The following is a 24,761-nucleotide window of genomic DNA, read 5'->3' as shown; positions in this document are numbered from 1 at the left end:
AAAGTTGCATCCGACTATAGAATCACGTAATGCCTCGCACCAGTTGCATAGATCTTAGCTACTTGACAGCACACAATGATCAGGAACAGAAATCTATAAAGGCATCCAAGCAAGGCTGGCTGGCCACACTTCCATTATGAGGGGCTGTAAAAAGGTGTCGCCAAATATTCCCATGACGTCTTTGAAAAAGAGATGGTGTTTGACACTTTTTTTAGAATCAAGAACAGATTACAGTGAATGCTGTCTACCACGTCAAAACCAACTGAGCTTGGTTATCTGCACAGCATGTAATGGAAGCTTGTGTTTCACATAGGAAACAAACTACTGTCCAGTACAGTTTTGAGGCCGGTATGGCACCTATTATGTCAATAGTGTCAATATACAAATTGCACTTTTCACAGGCCATTGATTTCCCCATTATTTTTGTATGACGGTTATTTCGATCAGTGCTTGTATTACATGAGCAGGTGGATTTGAAAGCAAAGCTTTGTTTGCAAACCTTCAGAATTCCACAATTGTGGGGCAAGGTACTGGCATGTTGTCGAGTAGCTCACACTTCCTCGATCCTGCACCAAAGAAGCCCAGTGCTCTATCTGAAATTGGATCGCACGAAAATTCGACGGCACATAAAGAAGAGTAACACACACAGCAGAGCGTTCTCCTGTGTGTATTTTTCATCTTTGTGTCCCATCGAATTGTTGTGCAATTCAACTTCAAGCTTCTATACCCATACACCCAGTCTTCAACCTCATCAATGCTCTAGTTATTAGGCCACAATGGCGCACATCTTTGAAAAGTCTCAACACCAATTAGCTCTGCAAAAAATCACAATAGGTAAATTTTGCACCACAAGTGTATGCACGTGCCATATTCTTTACCACTAAACTCACGGGAATCAAAGGACCAAGCATTAACCAGCCTTACTGCTTCCATTGCCATCATTATCATGACACCAATGGAAAGACAGTGCCACGTTTCAGTAAAGAAAGTGGCGGAGGGAAAGGTGTGACAGCGAGGCTTACAATAAAAATTGTGGTTACAAGACATGTTCAATGCGAAAATATGCTGCATGTCGCTCATCCTACTTTGGCATCGCGGCAAGCTTTTACTCGTTTGAGCATATCACGTTTTGTTTAAGCATTGTTCTAAAGCTGTTCAAAAGGGCTATTTGCTCTGCAATTTTTATTTTTATCATGGCAAGTTAAAGAGCCACTTTTTATTGGCATCTGCACCACATTTCTCCCAATATGCAATTCTGCCTTGGTAGTTCATGACATCTTCACGCACACCGAGTTCTGCAGAGCATTGGTTCTGCATTGCTTTACTGCGTAAGAATTGGTGAACTCAACGCGTGGTTCAGTAATGATGTTCTGAAGAATGTCTAAAGACCACACTGCAACATTGTGAAAAAAGCGTTTGCTAACATTTATTTTGCTGGCTTATTGCACGCTTTGCTTTCTTTTGTAAATCGCACATCGTAGTTTATGCTTGTCGAAGTGAACACTTTATTATGCATCCTTGCTTGTCTGATCGCTCCTCTCTGCACCAATTTCGCTAGGCGAGGATTCACCAGAATCAGAGGTGTCTTGGGTGTCAGACGCCGTGCTTTCTGCAGCGCTGTCCTCGACTAGGGTGGATTCATCAGCAGCAACGTCAGAGTCGCCATCTGAGGTTATATCGAGTGGTGGTGACGAGAAATCAGATGTGCTGTTTGAATCAGGCCCAGTGTGATTGCCCGACGGTACAAACATATCAATGTTACTCCATTGCACGCAGATGAAAAAGCCCAGGAATCCGATCTAAATATAGAAAAGGAAAGAAATTGAAGAGGGAAAGGACTGAGGCGTCATCAGCCATTTCTGCAATATATTAGGTCACTTGAGCTCGAATTTCGCATTCCGCGAGTCATACTTAGTTCTGATAAACGCGCATATTTTATTGTCCTCCTTACTAAACAGAATACATGTGCCTCGCAGAGAACATGTGCGTTGTATGTTCTTGTTATATCGCAATGCCTATTAACATCATTCCTCAGAATGCATCAACGTACATCTCACATCAAAGGTGCCAGATTTATGGCGTTTTCTCGGACATTGCTTTTATTTCCAAGAGTTTATCATTGTGCATTGTAGTTCTGTAGTGAAACTGTATCATTTTTTTTCATCTTTTTACGAGAAATATAGAACTACCTAGATGCGCATGTGGACCTACAACACTTTTTGTCGGAGTTGTGAAAAGCATTTCTCTTGAAACAACACAATTTTAGAAATGTTTTGCGACAAGATGCATTTGAATATGTGCAGTAGAAGGCAATGCTCCTCCCACAAAGCGTAACTGTGGTGCAATATTTGTATGTTTGGTGTCGCTTATGTATGTAGGCGAAACTACTTCCTGTTTTAGCACCCATGCCCAGGAATGTTCAACATTGCCCCTGCAATCTTCTGTCGAACTGCACTGTAATGCAGCTGCATAACTGAATTTTGGAACATGGTATTTCAGAAGACCGCCTATATTTCAACTACTTTAGTATAGCCGAGATGTTACGTCCTTTTACAAATAAGCACGCTTACGAGACTTATTTGAAGTTTACTGAGGCTTGCATGAAAATTCCGATCTAAAGCAGCAGAGGCATTACGACTAGGTTTCGTAAATATGCGTGCTAATAAAAGGGCGTGCCGTCTCAACGTTGCTAAGCTTAAGTTGCTTGAATATGGGTGGTCTTATAAACATAACTTTTGAAAGCGCATCCACTTGAGTTACGCTAATGTAATGTGGTAAAATTAAATAGCCGAAAAGGGACGATGTCCAACATTCTCGTACGTGGTACGACAAGCTAAATTTCGAGGCTGCCCTTTAAACGTTTGCCTGAATTGATAGCTCGTCCATACGCTGCAACGGCGAGCACTATCGCTCCAACTGCAGGGGCAAACATTTTTAAACTAGTTCAGGCAAACTGAGTAGAGTTTCCTGCGTGGCTGACGTGCACTGCGCCATGACCGTGCGGGTTTGGTCGTGCTCTCGCCGCTACGATAGACTCCGCTGTGCGGCGGTTGCTAGAACCCTTGACTGCTGGAACAGGCTTCAATGCTCACGCCAACTCACCACTGCAAACAACACCGCGAAAAAGTCATGCTCCCCCTGCCCCACTTCCTGCAGCTTTTGCAACATCGGGTTTTGTGGGCAGATGGTGGCAAACAAGTCTTCTTCCCCAAATTAAATTTACTTTAACTGCTTAGACGGTAGTTGCCCAATCCTTCCTGATCACGACTGCCGAAGCCGTTTGTTTGGCGGTGTCCACCGGAATGCATTTTGATGATTCGGCAACCTTAGTGTGCATCACGCACTTTTCAGGGTTTATCTGTTATTTTTGTATGCTAATGCCAATTTTGCGGCGCCCTCTGGTAACAAAAAAAATCAAGCCAGCTGTATGACTTGGTGCCGTTTCTGTAGTCGCAGCAGAGTGAAAACAAACAGCCGATCTCACTAATTACGATAGAACAAACATATTGATTTCGACGCAGCTTGAGCTTAGACTGAGCGATGACGTATTTTGCCGATTTTTTCTCCCTGACAGGGCAGAGAGCAAGTCCCAAGCATGAATTCGGATGGAAGCAGGTGGGCGGTGCTGCATGGGGCTTGCCATGTTGCCACGGTTAGGGTGGGTATTAATGGTAGAGGCGGTAACTGCCACAGTAATTGTCAGTATACGACGTGCATGCGCCAAGGTCACGTACACGTCACGTATCGCTGTACTGTATTATGTAGCGCGCCAAAATAAATATCGCTAGTGCCGCCAATTATCAGCGAATTACGCTCTGCACTATATCCCACTGTGCAAGGAGATTGCCTGTGTGTGCCTCGTGCCTTCGGCTATGCTTGTAAAGTAGACTATAGTGGGTATTGCCTGCACAAATTCCACGCACAAATACGTGGAGACATCGGAACGCGAAGACAAGCACTGCAGTAGTGACCAAATGAAACTTTATTGACCGAACGACCTTGCGCCGCGAAGGTGGCACTACACGCGCAGACGATGATCAAGCGTATGCTAGATGTGGAACATGAATTTTCACGTCAGCTCTTTGAACGCAGTGATACTTCGGAATCTTTTAATACGTAAATTGAACGTTGTGACCGCTGCAGACACATTTGTCAGCGTTAATAAATCAACATTGGTCCGTACCTTTTCACACGTCTAGCCAATAGTCGTATGAAGGAACCGTGTTGTCATCATGAGCAGTCTCTACGGCGCAGGATAGACAAAGCCGTACGAAAGAATGACCGATATTTACAGTGTCATTGTATGTTCCCCGCTGGACGTAAGTGGATATTTGACTGCTCTGCTGAGAGAAGGGTGTCTCGAGTGTAGTACGATGTATTTACCTTGCTGAAGAAAGGTGTTGCAGGACTGTTTTAAGCATGTCAAAATCTTGAAGATTGTAGGTAATAAAATACCATGTATCAAAAACTTTTTTTTACGTTTTGTATTTACTCTGAATAAAAATACCATTAGTAACTTCTGACTCTGGCAGTCACGTTAGGTTACGCTGGTAAACTAATAAAGATGGAAATCTCGCCGGCATACGGCTATAAATGCCGAGGTCAAGTTTCGATTATCCTTTATAGGTGAGCAGCAATTTCGCACGCATACTGTAGAGCTTGTCCTGACGTCAGATGCCCATTACGGGAAGGTTATGTCTTATTTTCTGATAACATTGCACCAAAGTTGTTTTTGTAGAATATGACGTTTGCATTTATTATCACTTTTAATCCACAGTCGCCGACGTTTTCTAAAAGACAGCACATTGTGTTGGAAGCTTCATATAAACCTTCTCTTCTCCAAGAATCGATGTCCTCTTTATAGGGCATCACATTTGGCATCAATAATAATTTCAAATATTCGTCTCCGTATTTTCACCAGAAACTCGCCGCGTAGAGTACCCTGTAAACATTACGGCGTTACTAAATGCACATAGTTGCTACCCCATCTAAGATTCAATAATTGTCACACCTATGCGGATCTCACACGTTTCTGATTATATTTCAACACGTCTGAAGTTATTATCGATGCAAGTTATTATTGGCGATTTTTCTTTCGCGATAACGATAATAGGGATTTTCGAAGGGCGTTTGTTCCACCAACCCTGCAACTGGTGCCGCTGCCGTCATGTTGTTTCGCGCCGCCGGCACATGTGCTGCCCAAGCGCGAAATGTTAGAATATCTGCACAGGCACGCCATGCGTTTCGGTGCAAAGAATATGGCGAAGCCAACTGGGCGCACATCCACGAGCCACTAAGACGGCTATGCCTAAGTCAAGGTGGTGGTCTGGCTTCTGTTGCTCGCACGAGCTTGGTGCTCACCCAGATCAGCGTTTCTATAGCGAAGCTGGGTGCATACCGCGGCGTGGTATGCACACAGTAGCAAATAGCAAATAGAAAATAGCGCCATTCCGCGGCCCGAAATATTGTAAGACTCTACAGGCACGTTTCCCACCTTTAGTAAGTAAAACGAAAATCGCATTCACTGCGAATCCAGGCGAAAGGCCGTTATTCTCATGCATTCATGCTTGTACTCAGCATTTATGCTGTGCTGCATATAAAACGAGAGAGCGCCACGTCTGGTATTATTACTTTTCTGCTCTTTTCCTTGATTTCTAGCCGCCATGGTTCTCAACATAAAAGAACAGGGTGTGACATATAAACGCCATTTGAGAACTCAATCCTCTACCATGCATAATTTTACGTCAATCGAATACATCATTTACAGCTGCGATGTTTAAGATGCCTACCCTAAGCATGAAATAAATTAATACGTTTCCTATCAAATTGGTGTGTATGTACGACAGTACCTCATCAGCACCGCCACTGTAGCGCCCAACAGTGTGCTTCATGTGACTTACTTATCCGAGGTCATTCAGTTAACCAGTCACTATGCTAATAAGCAAAAGAGGTCGTGGAAACATTCAACTGACCGGGAAGCACTGTTCGTGTTTTCGTTCAGTCACAAGGACCAATTGAGGCTTTTGTTCTGAAATAGAAAAGAAAGCACTAGTGAAGCAAATATTGGGTTAGCAGCAATGTGAAACTGGTTATCATGCGTGCTTCGAAAGTGGCAAGCAGGCATACGTATCCATCGTTTTCTTTATGAATATCCTTGATTAGTGGATTTTTAAATGCTGGTGCCCTAGATTTCAAGCTCAGAAGGGCGTACAAGATACAATATGAAGCGCATATGAAAAAAAAAAATTTTTTCCTTTGAATGTATCTGACAACACAATAAAAGCTCACGCTCAATTTCTGAGTTGACACATCTGCTTCTTCCTTCAGCACCCAATGTATTACACAGTTACTTAAGTGCAGGAAATTTACTTGGTTAGGATCTATTCTTAATCAAAATGTTGAATTATTACTCTGTTCCTCACATAGGGATTGAAGTATGCCTAATTATTCGAGAATAAAACACACGTACCTTCTTCACTTAGAGCCAGTTTGGCCATGCAGAGGAGAAGTACTGGCACAATGGCGCGCATTTTCACGCTCAAAGATGGTCTGTACTTTAGTTCAGGGAGAACGCAGTCGCCAGCGTGAAATGAACCGTTCGACTCGTGGGTAGGCGTCTCCATTCAATTTATTCCCGACCACGCAGATGGTTCTTCGCAAACCTAGTACCCACATCGACATCAGACAGTCCTCAAACACATGTGCCGTCTGTGCGGCTGCATCAGCAGACAAAAAAAAATTCTAACTCGGCGTTGAGTCACAGGAAGAGCAATGCTAGGTGAAAAAAAAAACTGTTTCACTACCATGTGGCAATACGTGCTTAGCCTTACTAGGTCTGCGCTGGCGCTTTCTTCCTTTTTTTCTTCGCATTCATGTTCCGTCAATGAAAAGTTAGGGATTCAAAAACTCAATTCGGCGACAAGGCACAAAGGCTAAAAATTACATGCAAAATAAATAAATTTTGCCGTGCGTAGTGGTGTAGGCTGCTTTAACAGACGTAAATTTGCTAGAGGTTTGCTATTTTACTATGTCGGCATTTTCGATAGCCCAGAATAAATATCTGCCGTTAGAGGAAGCACTAGAGCAGGAGTATTTGGGCAGGCTATACTTTGTTTTCTTCCTACTCAGAAGCTCGAACTCTCTACGGAACAGAGCATTCACGTTTACATCTGTGTTAACAAGCTCTACACACGATGAGGGCGTTGTGCTCACTTAGGTAGCGATAGCTTGAGCAGTATCTCTTGCCCTCTTCACCTATTGCAAAAGGTTTTTCTGAGTTTACATGAACATTTTTTTATGAAACCTATATTTTCTGGTTGCTATTCCTTTCATTTCCGTGCATCTCGTTCGTTTGCCTTATGGCCCTGACATTTTGGACACGTGATAAGGCGGAGGACCTCGCCGAACATGCGCCAAATTCAGCACGTCTGCTTGCTCTGCTCATTCACTATTGCAGCCAACCGCAATCCTGGAGTGCAGTTACTGATCACATAAGTTTTAACCAATGCCAAACAAAATGTCGATGTCCTTATGCTTACAGTAGCATTTTGTGGGCCATTAGGAAAGTGGTTTCGGCAAAAGTTATAGTAAATAATAAGAAAGAGACATCACAATATAAATGAAGTTTCCTTCGGGCTCAAGGACTTCAGCCATACCGCGAAGATCTTGAAAAAAGAACCTGTGTGGCAAGTTGTTTTTTCCCATTGACTTTGGGACGCAGCAAGTATCAGGGTTTGCTTTTGTAAATTTTGAAGTTTTGTTGTGGCTAAAGACAGGATGGAAAAGTGTCGCTTTGTACGCAGATAATAACAGTGCTGTTCGGTAGGAGTATGTCTTTGTGAGGGAAGCAATTTTTTTATTTAATTTAAACTTTTGTTGTGTAGCAATACGTACTTCACTAACCGTTAAATTAGGTGCGAATAACTTCATGCTGAAAATTGTAGTTTGAGGGAAAACAAAATGTAGCATGCGTGAGTAAATAAATAGGAGGGACAAACTGACTGCAGAATACATGAAAGTGTAAGAAAAGTTTAAAGCAATTAAGAGCTGCTAAGCATATTAAATGGCAAAAAAAGCTTCAACTTCCCGTCATTGTAGAAAGTTTGTTTTGCTACAGGGAGCATCGATGCTCTTTCCGTTCCGCGAGCAACAAGACATACCGTGGCGCAATGCACACCAGGCGTCCACTCAGAACAATTATGGTTAGGTTAGGTTAGGTTAGGGCAGAGGGGCACTAGCTCGTGCCCCTCTGCCCCCGATTTTCCCGCCCAATTAATTTCCTTAGGCGTTAGCCACGTTGGAAATTTAGATACCACGTGTGGACTTCATGGTCGCCGCAATTCTTGAGTGAAATATGCTCATCCCACGAGAAATTAGAATTTCCTATTCCACGACACGTCTTTTCATTTCCAACTCGCAGTACTAGACATGCTTTAAAAGGTAACCTCAACATACCAAAGTGTTACAATGTATGAAGCGAAAGGTTACTAGAATTCAGTGGCACGAAAATCTGGAATATTTTGCCTCTAGAAGTTAAAGCCGCACGTAATTTCAAGCAGTGTAATAAATTCTTTTTTTCTTGATAACCAGAATCCCTAACTTACTTTCATTATGTAGGAGTATTTTCAGAATGTTTCTTGTCTGTATACACTCTAAGAAAAGTTTACAACCTTTGAGTCTTATCTTGCCACACAACAATAAACTTCATCTGTCTTGCCCTCATTTCCTTTCTTCAGCGCAGTCAGTCCCGTACTTTCCAGTAAAGAACGGCATGCGCATTATGAGCACGACATAGCATTCCCGACAGGAAAATAGCGGGCGCGGCGTTTTAAAGAAAGGAAATGCAAGTAAAGTATATGACGATTACTGTTGTGTGGCAGAGATACACCCCAAAGGGTGCAAACTTTTTTCAGAGTGTAACTCATGACGTGTTCCGGAATACTGGGCTGTTAAAACCTGTGCTTCACCTATGTTTTCTAATTTGTCCTAGGACCGCAAACTAGCCTTACGTGGCTATCGGTCCAGATATCAGTATAACCATTATATGAAGAAAAATAAAGCACTTGCAGTTGGAATGTCGAAGATGCTGCGATTAGCATTCGAGCTTTATGACGACAAACCATGTTTCTGAACTCCCGTTGATGTAACATTTCTAGTGGTCTATTTGACCTTTCCGTAGCTTCGGCTATGTGCGACATACTGCCGTATGACCCGACTTTGCTATGGTACTTGCACGCCAAGGTTTCCCATAAGCTTTGCGGGATAGCGATAACTCCACGATGCCGACTCAGAGGTGAGGATAGAATGACGAAGAACAAATGACGTCACTAGAAAGAGAAAGGCGGTATGGCAGCAATGGCATGACGACTGTCAAATGACGATGGTTAAATGATGAGTATGTGCAAGGAGAACAGCGTCACTACACAGAGATGAGCATAATGGAATGATGACTATGCTGATGGTTTAACTACAAACGAATGGCGTAGCTTGAATGACGACAATCGCACCACCACGGTGGCATGACGACGATTGTCACACAATGGACACGGGATAGCGACGACGCAACAACGACGATGAGATGCCAACAGTGACATTCACACCATATATGGAAACGTTACCACATGTGCAAACAGTGCAGGCGTGGGATTCGGGCCCACAGCACATGCGCTAGTTCGCCTGCGTCGCCGCCGTCGCCAGAGAAAACGCTCCACGCGAGCGACGCGTTCACGGGTTCACGCTTTCTTTAAGAACAATGAGCTACCTACCGAAGAAATGCAAAACACCCAAACAGCTGCGGTCAAGTTTGTCGGTATTGAGTATCGAAATCCTCAGCGACTTTTTAACGCGACTGCGTTAAGGGCCTGGTGCCACAGAAAATACGACGTTGATGCCGGCGTCGGCGTCGGGGTCAGCGGAGTTGCCCGGGAGCTGAAGTTGCCGTATGTATTTAGGTGTATGTATATATCAGGCATTGCTATATGGCATGCGGCATATGCGTGCTATATTGCCACGCCATTATCTCACTAAACTTGCTCATACATTTGGTCTTGCATTCGTGACAAAGTTATGACAAAGTTCTTGACAAAGTTATAAGAATGACAGCCCACAAACATATGTCATGGAGCAAAACACCCACAGCACATGTCTTTTACGATAAATCTTCTCAGAAATATTGGAAGCACGGAACCACAGTAAACCAAAAATGATGTAATTTTATTTGCGCGCCTCTGCACGACATCCGCGATCGGTGAACGCAAGAGGCCGGTTTGCTACCAGAAAGCTCGCGTTCGTGCACAGCGTTCGTCGCCAACGTTTCCCGGTAAACGTTATGGTCACATAAGCTGCAGTTGCCGGGAAGCATGACAAGCCGTCGGTGATCTCTGAATGATATCACGCTCCGCTCTTAAAAGCGAAGCTTTTGCGTCATCCAAGTTTCTTTTGGCCGCGAAATTGCGATTTCGCCATGGAGGTGCTCCGAAGAAGCACATGACGTCACAATGCGCACCTCGCCGCGGATATTTCTCTCTCGCTTGCTTTCAAGTCAATACTGCGCATGCGCCACTAGCAGCACCGAGCCACAGGTGGTCAGCAGCAGCCGTTTGGTATGACGTTACAGCATTTTCCTCATCGTTGCGCTCGCCTCCGCTCACTTCGCCAGCTGCGTCGCATGCCTAATGTCATGTCGGAGGATTGAAAAGGAGAGCTCGCGTGAGCCGCAACCAAAAGTTGAGGCTGCAGCATGGACGGCGACAATTCTGATAAGCAGGAGGAGGCCTGGAATCGACATCAGAACAAGATGAAGAGGAAACGAATCGCCCAAGAAACGGACGAACAGCGCGCCGAACGACTGGCTAAACGCTTCAACATAGCAAGAAAACCAGAATAAACTGGACGTACAATCAAGATTAACGAAGGCTAACCATGCTATGCCTCAGCTTTCACTACGCATATCCTGGCATAGCTGAGCTAAGCCGTTGCCAATATCTGTTTTCGCTCTCCTCTATCGAAGGGATCACTCCCCCTGAAAGATTGCCACGAACTTGCTGGAGCCTTCCGCAAAAGCAGATATGGCACACACTCGATTAGGAAGACTCCCGGAATCTGTAGACACTATACCTGGAGCAAAACCAATGTTTACGCGTATCCCTCGCTCTCTCACCAGGACCATTAGGCTAAGCACTGACGTCGACTTAACCATTTTCTTAGCCCAACGCCTTCCTCGTCTTGAAGACGTAACATTATGGCCGCAAGCGGAGTGACGGTTGTTGACAGCGGTATAGCACGACGATATGACAGCCTCGCCACGTCTGCTACCAAAATAAAACGTTGGTCTGATTCCTCCCTCGTTCTGTTTAATATTCTGTTTGCGCCCAACATGAATCTCTAACCCATAGGGCTTGCTTACTCTAATAAGGAACACATTACCGATTAGATAAAAAACAAGCAGTATATATATAGGCAAACGGAACACTCTGAGTAATATAACTAGGCTTACTAGATGTCGGTGAGAGAGAAATGATTAAGGGAAAATATATTAAAATATTTGATGACTTTTCACCATCACTCATGATCTCCATCTGATCGCACCTGTAATCAGCATTATCCTAATATATGGTATAAACAAAGCTTTGTATTTTTAAACAAATGGAACGGGTAGAGGACAGTAAAAGTTGGCATTCTATTACTTTTTCACCAGGTTGACTAAAAATTTGGTAGGTATTTGAACTTGTGCTTGTTCCTTTTTATTTCGCATGTTTTTTTCTTCATATGATTCTTCTTAAAATAAGGATTGGAATATTTCTAAAAAAATAAACAAATATAGAAGCATAAAAATTGAGCAGGTACATCGTTATTTTTTTTTATGGATTTCCCTAGAACGCTCATTTCCTTGCGAAGGCATATAGTTTCATCACATCTGCGAATGGCCTGAATAGTGAGAATGATGTTATAACGAAATTCTGCTAGAGTTCTCGACGAAACGTTTAAAACATATCGGTAATTAGGCCTGTACGAAAAGAACACCACGTCGACCACAAAAAAAGGTATTGTGGCTGTACAAACACAAAGCTTTAAATCGAAGGGATGGTTGCTTTTCTGCGAAACGCGCATACTGAAATATCTCGTGATTCAGTTGCACTTCATGGGTGTTTCAGGAGAACAGATTGTGAGCAATTGAGCCGCATGACTCATGTATTCCATATGAGAACACAGCCAAGCTCTCGACACATAGAGGCTAGAAACTGCGGATGTCTGACTGCAACGCAACAAAGATGGAACGAAAGCGACGCCAATGCATTGCCACAGAATTCGGGTGATGTATCTTTTGTCGCAGCGCCTTCGCGCCGTTTAAATTGCGCAACCTTCACCGGCCAATTCATCAGTGGCTAACTACGGCAAACAGCACCGCCATGGGCTATGGAGTGCCAACGCGCATCACACAGCATCCAGCCAGGAAGGTTATTTTTCAGATGACGCCGGTTCGGCAGGTCGCCAAGAACGGAATGACGCCTCCGACTCAACAGTGAGTGGAAATCTCTTATGCAATCAAACTCTTAACATTTAAGGGCTGCCCCACACCGTGTTAACCCTAATGCTGAAGTAGCATGTCGAACTCACGTGGAAACGCTCGGCTGGCATCCCCGTCGCATGCGCCCGGCGCTCGGGAGAGAGTATTGCACCCACACCTCCACGAACAAGGGCTACAATAAACATCAAATTTTTAGCCGCCACCTACACTTTAAGAAGAGCAGGTGGCTACCCCGCTACAAGAGGAACCGACAAGAATGGCAGTGGAGGAGATGGACCTGTGACGCCAACAGCAGGGAAACGACAGAAAGCCAACGTATTGAAGGGCTGCAAGTCGGACCCAAGATAAAACAGGCATAAAAATCACCCAAACTGCCCAACTAATTGGGGAGACAAGAACCTAAGCCTACACCAAAACCGCCGAAACAAAACAATCCGAAAATGCCGCCTTTCGGAACGAGTGATTTCAAGATCGTCTACAGACCAGAATTCCGGCTTAACTTATCGAAATGGATCCTAACCTCAGTCGCTCACACCATTGGAAGATCCAGCGGCTTCACGGTGCAGGACTGTCACGATGGCGTTCGAATTGAGATCCACAAGATAGAAAACGTCATGATTGCGAGCACCGCCGACTGAGAACGTGCAACAAAGGCCAGGAGCAAAACCAGCATGGCACTGCTGAAGCTGCCCCGGCTTCTCGTGAACAACCTGGGCCAACGTCTCGCCTTCTACGCGGGCGATATCACACTTTGGACGCTAGGCAAGAACGCCGGCGAGCAAGAACGTTGCCTCCAAGAGGCGGTTGATGTCATCGAGAACTGCCTCCACAGCTGCGGCCTGCACTGCGCACCTAACAAATCCTAAGTACTCGTACTGAAGGTCCCCACCAGCGAAACATCTCCAAACTGCGGAGTGCCAGATCCGTGCGCTACGCTCAGCTGGGTCCAAATAAGGAAGGTCACCTCGCTTTGAGTACTCGGCTTGCTCCGGAATTGAGACAGATCGGAGGCTGTCACACTCCCTCGGCTCCAGCCAACGATCTCCCAACTCACACACCTCGTAAAGAGTGTAGCCAACCGAAGCAGTGTACTGACGGAACAACACACTGTCAGAGTCGTTGAAGCTCTGCTGCCGAGCAGAATAAGTGTGAAACCCCACACCTCGTTCTCAAGAACTCTGAAGGTGACAAGCTAAATGTGCTCATCTGCAAAGCTACGAAGTTCGCCATCAGACTAACACACGTGAGGTCAACCACCCGACTCCTCAAATTGTATGTTTATAACACGTGGCAAGAGCCGGTGGAAGCACAGAACAGCAGCCAACTCAAGAGGCTGAAGATCCCGCCGAGTGGCAGATCGGTGCTTCCGCCTCTCGGCTCCACCACATCGATGAGTCTATGCCTACGCAACATAAGCTGGAAGTCTAATTCTCTGCTACTTGAAGTTTGTACGAGTTTAGCGAGCCAGCAAAAGCAGTGCAGCACTACGCGATAACGAAACTGTTGGAAAGCGAATGCATGGGCGACATATAGTCGAGCGAAAACGAAACTTGTCGACCACCCGCGTCGGTGTCAAGGGTAATTTTAATAGGTTCTTGTTTGTAAAAATAAAATAGCGCTGGATAAGCAGCATCTTATTTCGTCTTATAATACAAAACAACAATGTTTTTTTTTTTTTAACGACTGGTTGAGTACTAGTGACAGAATTCAACTCAGGAGAGCTTTCGTCATCGGGCAAGTGCATAAATGTCCCGGTGGGGTCTCTAATTATGTCATGCATATACCTCAATTTCTCGATTATTAAAACTCTGTTTGCGATAATATTGATGCCTTGGAGATTCTCAAGCACTAAATTATCACTTTAGCTTGACTTATATTTTGGCTTTAGCGTCGCTTTAAAGCGCTTTCTTCACGTTGCAAAGCCAAGTTCAGGAGACAGCAACCCACACAACACAAGCCCTGCCTCGCGGAGAAACAAAGTGTCCGTACAATGGTCCGGAACAGACCGGAATCAATTGCATTACACAAACACACACACACACACACACACACACACACACACACACACACACACACACACACACACACACACACACACACACACACACACACACACACACACACACACACACACACACACACACACACACACACACACACGCGCGCGCACGCACGCACACACAGATATGTATATGTATATATAAGTTCTTTATCTTCTTCCACATTTTCTCTGGCTCTGCCACGCGGCCGACATCCTACACCACAAACACCCTTTTCACCGCTTTGTAAGTCCGACTGCCCACGCATTAAAAGAAAAAAAAGTTTTCATAGTCTGGTCTCATTAACTATGAGCGCCTTAACGAAAGCTTTCCAGGATTGAGGACACTAAGCATGTGTCGCCTGCGAATCATCGCATGGCAGAGGTATAGTGCAAGGTATTTTTAACTTGTGACGCAGTTCCAAATTTCAAAAACGTAATATATGCAGTGGATTTAACTACTAGCATTGCCCTTGTGCTTTAACCTAGCGCGCTGATACTGCCTGATATGCACATTGAACAACGTACAATGCACACTGAACAATCTAAATTAAACACGGAAGCTGTACAAGACGATATGCAATCGTACACACGTTCCCGATGAAATACTACACTTTCCAGAAACAATTTTCTCTAAATGCACTGTCCACAGCATGCATTAACTGTGACATTAACAGTCCACAACGCCAACACTGAAGAGACGCAACAGCCGCACATGCACCAAAAACGGTGGATGTTTTCGTGGCGTTATAGGCGTCAATTTGGCGAGCATAAATTCTTATATTTTTATTCCATCGCACCTACCACCCTGTAATCTTCGAGATTATTATTATTTTATGAATAGAAAGAGACAAACGATTACTCATATTGGCTACGATGGTAGCACATAATCCGTGTGGTGTAAAGTGTAGCAACCTAATCTAGTCAAAGCCGAAGGTAAAATTATATAAAGAATGCCCACTATGAGGTTAACACGACTTTTTTAGATAGAAGGCGCCTTAGAATCAGCTTGAGATAATCGGCACTGCAGCAGTACTCTACCGCAAGGCACACAGACAGAATGTCGATGTGTACAAACAGCTGTGTAGTTCATGCAATGCATTTAAGTAAAGTTTAGAACAGCGGTTCTGAAAATATGAGAATGTACATGAACTTGCATCGGCCCAATTTCACAGGAGATGGAACTAATAGTTCTGCACCAGACCAATATTAAAAACGAAGGTCCTTGCGAACTTCGCTGAGTTTCGTTACCATGCCTGCGGCATCTAATCGCAGTGGAAAACGTGCGCTGAGCGCGCCACTGGGTTCCTTGCCCCACCGCCGGATGGCGCACGCCTCCGCGCCTGCTAGGCATCAGCTCGAATTCGCGCACTCGCGGCGACACGGTTATCAGAATGTAAACGCTTCTTGCGCATAGAATGATTTTGAATTGCCGCGCATGTGTATGCACATGCTGCTACTGAAGCCATTATTTTCATTTCACTTCATTTATGCTATGAGAGTGGCAAAGAACAGCTTTACGCCTCAATATTTGTGCACTTGTGTTACGCAAAGAACATATTACCAAAAAACAAAACAGAATGTCTTAAACAACAGTGGTACAAGGTGCAAAAAGAATGGAATTATTCAAAGACCGAAGTGAGATAATGAGCAAATAACCAAGCTTAATATATCAAGATCGTGGCGCAAGGTACTTCGTTGCGTTACCAGACGAGTTATAGCGTTAGAGGTGCAAGAGGAATTCACGTAGGAAATGCTAGGATTAAGTAAGATAGGGGGAGGGACGCAGAACGTTACAGCTCACAGTACCCGTGGACAGGGGAAGTGGTGGTGAATTAGTTTTGCAAGAACAAGTAATCACGCTGTTTCCACTTTATTTCTAGGGATGTAATATTAAACATGCGCAGTACACGCTCCTAGACATAAAATACCCAGCGTCCAACAAATCGATTGTACAGGGTACGAATTAAATGTCACTGAACACATTCAATTTTCGCAACATTGGTCAAATTATTACAGTTCCATGCAACGGAAATAAACTCTAACTTCTAGCGGACAAAAGAAAAGTACAAGAGAATAACGCAGTTCACATTAGTAAACTTTTTAGTCATCCTTGATACGAGGCCTAACTTCCCGTAGGGTGCATTACCGACGCTTGAAACATCTTCTTTGAAAGTTAGCTGGAAGTCCAAGAATGCTCCTAAGTTACGCGGACAACTCACTCTTTATAGCAGCACGTTTTCAAAAGAGTATTCGTATAGTAAAGGGTGCATTTTGCTTTTATTGGAAACAACAAGTGTCTTGGTCTGATGAAAGCGCAAAATGTTGTAAGCCCAGCGCTCCGCAACTGCATTCACATCTTTTAATATTTCACAAACCTACTCTCATTCTTTTTCAGAGTATAGTGTAATATCGCCAGCATATAAAAGCAGACGGGAATAGCGCAAACATTTTAAGGTTGTTAAAAGAGATATTGAAAAATAATCGGCCCAGCATCGACCCTTGAGCAACACCAGAAGTAGATTCATAAGGCCAGGAGTACTTAACATTAACGCGAACATAACTTAACCGAGTTGACAGATAGTCTATACTAGCGTACATAGGCTAGTACTAACGCCGTAATTCAAGAGTTAATGTGTAAGACGATCATGAGAAACAATATCAAATGTTTTGACAAGTCGATGTATACGGTGTCCAACTGTATTCGGGTAGCAACAGAGGGTCACGCAGCGTCAAGAAAAGGAACAAGGCTTGTTTCCACAGACCTCTCATGAACAAAGCCATGTTCGTATGTACTAATCTTATGTTGAGAAGAAAATGACAGATTGTAAACATAGATCTTTCAAAAACTTCTGCAAACGGAGACAAGAGATACACGGGGCGATAATTTTTGATGTCGCCCAAGCAGCATGTTCAAGGCGCCCGTCATAGTTGCTAGAAGCAACTCCGTTTAAGCAAAGGCTCCGTGTAATATGTGTGCGCCCGCGCTTGAGTGTGTGTGTGTGTGGGTGTGGGTGTGTGTGTGTGTGTGTGTGTGTGTGTGTGTGTGTGTGTGTGTGTGTGTGTGTGTGTGTGTGTGTGTGTGTGTGTGTGCGGGTGCGTGTGTGTGTGTGCACGTGCGTGCGTGCGTGCGTGTGTGCGTGCGCGCGCGCGTGTGTGTGTTTGTGTGTGTGTGTTTGGGAAGTACTTCCGTGTACTTTGCTGTTTTCCCACTTATCCAGTTCCCTAGTTTTGGTTTTGTCATGTGAAGCTTATTCATTGCATGTGTGCGCCACTCGCTTTGCCAACGATTCTTCAATTTACGGCGTTGAAAACTCTGTAGGTCTATTGCAGAGATGGGGACATATCCATCTGTGTCGCTCAAAGTTACTGACGTAGCGCTTTCATCAGCAGCTTCGTTGCCTTTTATACCTTTGTGACCAGGTACCCGGCATATGACAATCAGTTGACTGCAAATATATAGGGAGCACGACACACTGTACAGCTCACTACAAACTGAGTTCTTTTATTTTCTTGGACTAGGTAGGGCTCTGAGTATACTTAATCAATCTGTAAACACAATAGCCCTAGCAAGTTTTGTGAGCCTTATGTTTTGAATATACGATAGTATAGCGCAGGTTTCCACTGTAAAGATACTTGTGCGTGGATTTAGTGCCCCAGGTACTGAAAATGAAGGTCCCGGAGCTGCGTAGGAAACTCAATTACAGGACTTGGAAGCGGCTGTATAGTATTCTGTACAGGAGTACTTCTGAAGTTCACGAAGATGGAATTGTATATGTGCTTCTGGCGCCCGCTTAGATATTTCTAGAAAAGAGATGTCGCATTCAATGTTCTGCCATTCCCACGGTGGGGGCAGGTGAGTGGGTGCAATTAGGACATTCTCTGGTGCTAATACACCTGTTTCGTCGCCCAGTGCTATGAAAGGATAGTTCAAAGGAGCCCTAATAGCTGGGTGGTTCCAAAATAGCCTGGCAGTAGACAAGTCTCGAATAGATGAGTGACATGGAAGAATAGGAATAACTTAAATATGTCCTTTGCAGATGTAATGACCATTCATTACACTCCACATACAGGCTTTCTACGGGACTTGTCCTAAAAGTGTCTGTAGCCAGGCGTATATCAAAGTAGTGAATGGGATCTAGCATCTTCAAAGCACTTGGCGCAGCAGAGCTATATACTATAGCTCCGTAGTCGAGGCGGGACCGTATATCGCTTTCCTATGGGCTCAAAAGGCATCTCCTGTCACTTCCTCAAAATGTGTAGAACAGCTTCAGTAAATTCATTGTCTTCAAACATCTCGCTCTCAGATACCTAAGTTTAGGGGCAAATGTTTGTTCGGAGTCTGAGACAATTCCTAAAAAATTGTGTTCGTGGCTGACAGATAGCAGGGTCCATTAGTATACCTCTCCTTTTCTAGAATAGAACGCACATGCCTTTTGGGGGGTTTAACTTAAACCCATTGTCGTCAGCCCACTTATACAATTTGTTTAGGCCAAGCTGTACCTGTCGCTCTCAGATAGAAATACTGCATGATTTAAATAATATCTGTACGTCATCCACATATACTAAATAAAATACTGTTCATGGTAGGCAACCCTACTGCCTACCCGAATTGCCTACCCGAAGTAGGCAATTCATTTTTACGATGACTAGGGTGCAGCTCAGCACACCACCTTGTGACACACCTGTTTCCTGCGTAAAAGGACAAGATAATACATTACCAACTCTGACAGGGAACGTACGAGTAGAGAGGTAGCTTTGAATCACGTTCTAGAGGTAACCACTGGCACCCATACCAGCCAGATCACGAAGAATTCTAAAACGCCAAGTTGTGCCGTATGCCTTCTCATATCTGAAAATACCGCTAATAAAAACTGCTTGTGCACGAAGGCCTCTCGGATATTCGCCTCCACGCGGTCAAGGTGATCTGTTGTAGATCTTCTCCCTAAAACCACACTGCAAGGGGTCTAGTATTTTGTTACTTTCAAGATAATAAATAAGCAGTCTGTTTACCATTTTCTCAGTTTGCATAGGCAGCTTGTCAGGGCTATAGGCCTGTAGCTGCTGGCCGAGGTCGGATCCCTGCCCTCTTTGAGAAGAGGAATTATGACGGCTTGCTTCCAGGCAGATGGAATATAACTGGAAGAGAATATGGCGTTAAAATGTGATAGTAGTGTTTTGTGTGTTTCGGCGTGTAGATATTCAATCATCTAATAAACTATTCGATCGTCTCGAGGAGCCCATTTATTGCAACAGTTCAGTGCAGCCTGAAATTCTACCATGGTAAATGTCGGTTGTAAGGTTCATTCTTATTTCTTTTTTGATCCAGAGGCTGTAGTTCCGCTTGTCACTGATGTCTTCGGAATCTGTCTGGGTAATGGGATCAATTAGAAATGTACTGAAAATTTGCCCCTAGAGAATCAGCTTGGTCCTCTATAGTGTCTCCTTGCGTGTTTACTAAAGGCAGAGGATGAGTGTCGCGGCCTTTTATTTTGTTCACCCTATTCCAGGCTTTCCGTTCGTCTGTATATGAATTGATGCTACTGATCTATTTCTCCCAACTTTCCCGTTCAGCACGGCAGCGTGTTCATCTACCTAGCGACTTTATTTTCTTTAAATTGATCACGTTCTCGGCAGTTGGAGATTGGCGAAGGTGACTCCAAGCCTTATTTTGATTTCTACGAGCTTCCTTACGCTCCGCGTTCCACCAGTGGAACACGTCATTTGGAGGACGATCCATGTGATTAAGGGATACATAGTGACGCCGCAACAACAATAAATGCTGTCAGATATGCCACTGCATCATGAATAGGAATGTAGAGATGTCTTCCCAGGTCGTGCGGGTGAGTTCTTTATAACGTTTCCAGTCGGCTGACTCGACTCTCCAGTGGAGGACGCATGGAAGGCATTCATCAGGTTTTGTTGATTTTGTGACAATCGGAAAATGGTCGCTCCGATATGGATATCTAAGCACGTTCCACTCTAGATACGTTACGGGTGTACCAGATGCAATGCTTAAATCGACCGACGAAAACATTTAGTTTGCCACGCTATAGAATATAGGCTCTTTATCATTTAGTAAGCACGCACCTGTAGGGAAGAGGAAGTTTTCTGCTAAGCGTTCGCTGGCATCACAACGACAACGTCCCCAAAGGGTGTTGTGTACTTTAAAATCTCCCACGACATCATAAGGTCCAGGCAGTTCATAAGCAGACCTTTGAAATTCTGTTTTTCAAAGACGGTAGTTCGGGGGGATGTATAAGGAGATTATTGTTACCAGTTTATTAAAGAGTACCGCACGGACTGCAACTGCCTCTAGGAGTGTTTTAAGATGTAATTGCCGGAAAGCAGCACCCTTATCTACAATTATAGCCACACCGCCAGAAGAGGCAAGGGCGTCATCGCAGTCTTTTCGGTAAATGGCATACTGCCGGAGAAAGTTCGTGCTTGGAGGATTAATATCTGTTTCTTGAACACACATAACCTTTCGATTGTACTTATTTAAGAGATTCTTAATGACGTCTAGTTTAAGGAATAAACCCCTGACATTCCATTCTAATTTCTGTGTCCCCATAATATATGTGTTTTATGCTGTGTGTAAGAGAATAAATTAGATTAGCTCACGAGACCTTTCGAGGCCCCATGATACGAGATTTTCTTTCTTCCCGGCGCGCTAGAGGGAGCTGCGCCGTTCCAAGGGCGGCTGAGACGCCGGATTTGTGCTCGTATTCATCGCCTCATCTGAGGCGCTGGATACTGCCCGCGCAGCGGGCACTTTAGCGGGAGTGTTGGGCCGACTTGCATGGGCAGTGGCCCTGGATCTGGCACGCCCGGGGGTCTGCTGGCCATCTATTGTGGGGGACGGAACAGCACTGGATGTTTCAGTCAGTGGGGAGGATGGCGTGACCACCGTCACTTTCCGAGTGATTTGGGCGGCCGCGAAATGACGTGGCGCTGCCCCCCGGCATGCCACATTGGTGTAGGAAGGACTGGACTGATTGTGGAGAGCGAAACGCTTACGTGCCTCTGGAAAAGATAGGTGTAGCTTGACTTTCAGTTGTATAATTTGTTTCTATTTTTTCCACCAGGGCACGATCGCGAGTAGGATGGGTGATCTCCTTCACAGTTGGCACAGCGCATTGCGGAAGTGCAGATGTCCGAAGCGTGTTCTGCTAAACTACACTTAGCGCAGGTATCACGCCATCTGCAGGTTTACGACTCATGCCCAAAACGCTGACACTTGAAGCATTGACGAGGGTTTTTGATGTATGATCTGACGAGAAGCTGGCAGTAGCTGGTTTCTATTGTTTCAGGTAGGTTGCTGGTTCCGAAAGTAATGATTATGTGTTTGTTAGATATTTGCTTATCATCTCGCAATAATGTTATCCTTTGCACTTTCCCTACGTTCCGGTCTTGCCATCCTCCTAGTAGTTCACTTTCACTCAGTTCGAGCTCATCTTCTGAGACGACTCCGCGCGCTCTGTTTATAAATATGTGTCGGCCCACTGAGACTGCCATTTGCCCTAATGTTACAAGTTTCGAGAGTTTGTCATATTGTGCTTTGTGGCGAAGTTGCAGAAGATGGCCACTTCCCATCTTCGTTACTTTACAGCCTGGGCCAATTCTTTACGGGATACATTAAGCTACAACAAATGGTCAGATCATTCTGACTGTTTTGGTATAGTGCTGACTGTGTACAACGTGGGGCTTGGGAAAAGATTGTTTTGATTTCATGCAAAACGTGAAAGCTTCATCAGTGCGCCCCCTCTTGAGGAAGCGATCAGGTAATGGTGGAAAGTCGCTTGCCATATTGCGTTGGAAATTTCGGCGGCGATGGCGGTCACCCACCACCGATCCCAACAACGGGACATTACAAGTTTGGAAGAATACCTGCAGATTTTATTTATTAATACTGCGGTCCTGCTTCGAGGACCTTAGTAGGGTGCATAGAAAGTGAAGTTGAAAAATCGAATTACAAAATACAGTGGTGCATAACATATGTCACTCGCGATGTGCAAAGGCAAGCAGTTACTGAACCACACACAGTAAATCACTCGCTACATAAACATAGATGCGACTGAAATAATGACAGTGAGCATTGGATTACAACGTCATCAGTAACATTATTCCTTCCACAATGGTTTAATAAAGAAAGGAAAATTTGAAGCAATTCTTTTTAGTTGTTAAGGGTGTTGTTGTCTGTGAGTGTCGATGACGTGTAGCATAACCAGTAGAAAAAGTAATAAAGCGTGATGTATCAATGTTGTAGTGCCCTTTCATGAGATGCCAGCCATGCATCGCCGCTATACACTAATATAGAATACCCTAGGTTGGATAATTACATCAGGTTATCTCTTGCCGGGCTCACAATACGGAAGTGAGGAGAAGCGATAAGAAGTCCGGAACGAATAAAAACAGGAACAGCAGAACACAGGACGAGCGAGTAAAGACCAAAGGAGAGAGCGCTGTGCTTTGCTGTCCTGTGCTGGTATAGTGTGTTGCGCTGTTCCTGTTTCTATTCTAAAGATGAACCAACCAGCCCCACTTGAACACACCGCTAACAGGAAAGAAGAAACTGCGAAAGAGAAAGCAAAAGATTGAAGAGGGAGACAGGAAAAGGCGAGTGCCGGTTTTTTCCAGGTGCGCCAGTCTGGAGGTGCCGTATTTGTGAAGCAGAGGCCAAAGCCAAAGAGGTGTGCTGCCTCCGTCGGGGGGCCTTAAAGGTCCAAACACCCGGCATCGGCTCAACCCCCAGGATCCCCCTTTTCCCAGACACGGCTAAGTCGCGCAAGGCTACACGCGGGAGGTTCTGACCCTCATTTTCTCGGGTACGTGGTGTCGCAACACACCAAACGCCTGCTTACGCAGACGCCCCTACGGGGATTTCATATCAGGACACATTGAAACATTTGCGCCAGCCACTAGTCATTATCCCTGAAGGACGAAAAATTCGCGTGCTTTCCAAATCCCTGTAGCACGAACGGTAGTTTATCATTGTGTACTTTGATTTTCCCTTTGTTGACGGTTGCCCTCGTGCTGTGGTGTGATATATGTGATGAATTTGCTGTGATGTATGTAGGAGGGGCTACCACCTAATGCATTTTGTGTTTCCGTACAATAAATCTGTTTGTGAATAACAGCTTCTTGGGCGAGTTGGTGTTTGCTTAACATGTTGCTTTTTAGCGCAAGAAAGACGAAAAGAAGAAGGCAGTGAGATGCGAAAGGAAGCCGAAGACGAGTGCTACACTTACAACTGTTTGTTACGAAAACCCACAGCATCCCATACATGCCCAAAATTGCACATAAACAAACGTATATAACAAGGAAAGGACGTCAGCCATCCGGAGGCATTCTTATTAGTTTTTATATGCTTAGCAATCTGAATTCCGAATCGTAAATTGTAATAGAAGTTTGACTCACACAAGCTAGACCAGTGGTATGGATATGGAAGGCCTCAAATAGTTCACGTGTGGTTTTGTTTTTACTTCTGCCTGGGATCCTGACATTTAAAAAAAAACAGTAGTTCACAGTCAGGCCAACACCTGGAATGCGCTGACAGGTTCGCCGTCGTATGTTTCTTTAACGTTTCTAAACGCAATTGGTCTTAGCTCTGAAAATTTTTGGCCGTGTTGGAAGGCTATCTCAAAAGTACTTTTATTGCTTTTGACAACCAACTGTACTTACAAAAAAAGGGAATCTGTATTAGATCGCGCTTAACGCCTGTGCTATGTGACCTGTATCTTTCTGAAATTATTATCACCATCGACAACTGTTCTAAGAACACGCACGTGATAAAAGTTTTAGATTTGTAGACGATTTTTTAGAGCGCAGCTCTTTGGCGTCCGTTCCTGGGTTTCGCGTCGTCGTCGGCGTTGTCGTCGGCCTCGTAACAAGCTCGCCGACGAATCTGCTCCGCCGCCGCGCATGCGCGCTGTCGGCTCTCCGGGCGAGGGAGGATGATGGAAGGGAGGAGGAGAGACTGTGGAGGAGGGCTGGCTACACAAATGGCTCTTTGGCGTCCGTTCCTGGGTTTCGCGTCGTCGTCGGCGTTGTCGTCGGCCTCGTAACCAGCTCCGCCCCCCTTTCATCCCCCCAGCGCTAGCAGCGACCGACTGATACCGCTTTCATGAGTCCGCTACCGCACTCACGAAAGACGTCGTGCACTTCCTGCAACTCGCATTAACCGTCCATCGATCC

General features: G+C 44.8%; 1 protein-coding gene and 1 long non-coding RNA gene across 4 annotated transcripts in view; both read right to left on the bottom strand.

The window, feature by feature from the left end:
* Positions 1-24,761, bottom strand: part of LOC135918808 (uncharacterized) — a 124,354-nt gene that overhangs the window by 81,487 nt on the left and 18,106 nt on the right. For 2 of the 3 annotated variants that reach the window (XR_011511765.1, XM_070532935.1), the window contains exon 2: positions 19,578-19,703. Coding sequence is in view for 2 of the 3 variants with exons in the window: in XM_070532935.1 (XP_070389036.1) it covers positions 19,578-19,703 (126 nt within the window). In the remaining variant the exon portion in view is untranslated. Of the gene's footprint in view, positions 1-19,577; positions 19,704-21,193; positions 21,281-24,761 lie in introns of those variants that run through there. The other variant, XM_070532936.1, reaches the window with a different exon arrangement.
* Positions 1,393-6,666, bottom strand: LOC135918812 (uncharacterized). Its single transcript, XR_010569778.2, has 3 exons — positions 6,470-6,666; positions 5,973-6,028; positions 1,393-1,799 (listed from the first exon to the last, which is right to left on the bottom strand). It is a non-coding gene; the product is annotated as an uncharacterized lncRNA (long non-coding RNA).

Source organism: Dermacentor albipictus, chromosome 2, assembly GCF_038994185.2.
Source record: "Dermacentor albipictus isolate Rhodes 1998 colony chromosome 2, USDA_Dalb.pri_finalv2, whole genome shotgun sequence".
NCBI classification, from domain to species: domain Eukaryota; kingdom Metazoa; phylum Arthropoda; class Arachnida; order Ixodida; family Ixodidae; genus Dermacentor; species Dermacentor albipictus.
Note: the sequence above shows the minus strand (reverse complement) of the source record. Positions and strands in the feature narration are given on the sequence as shown.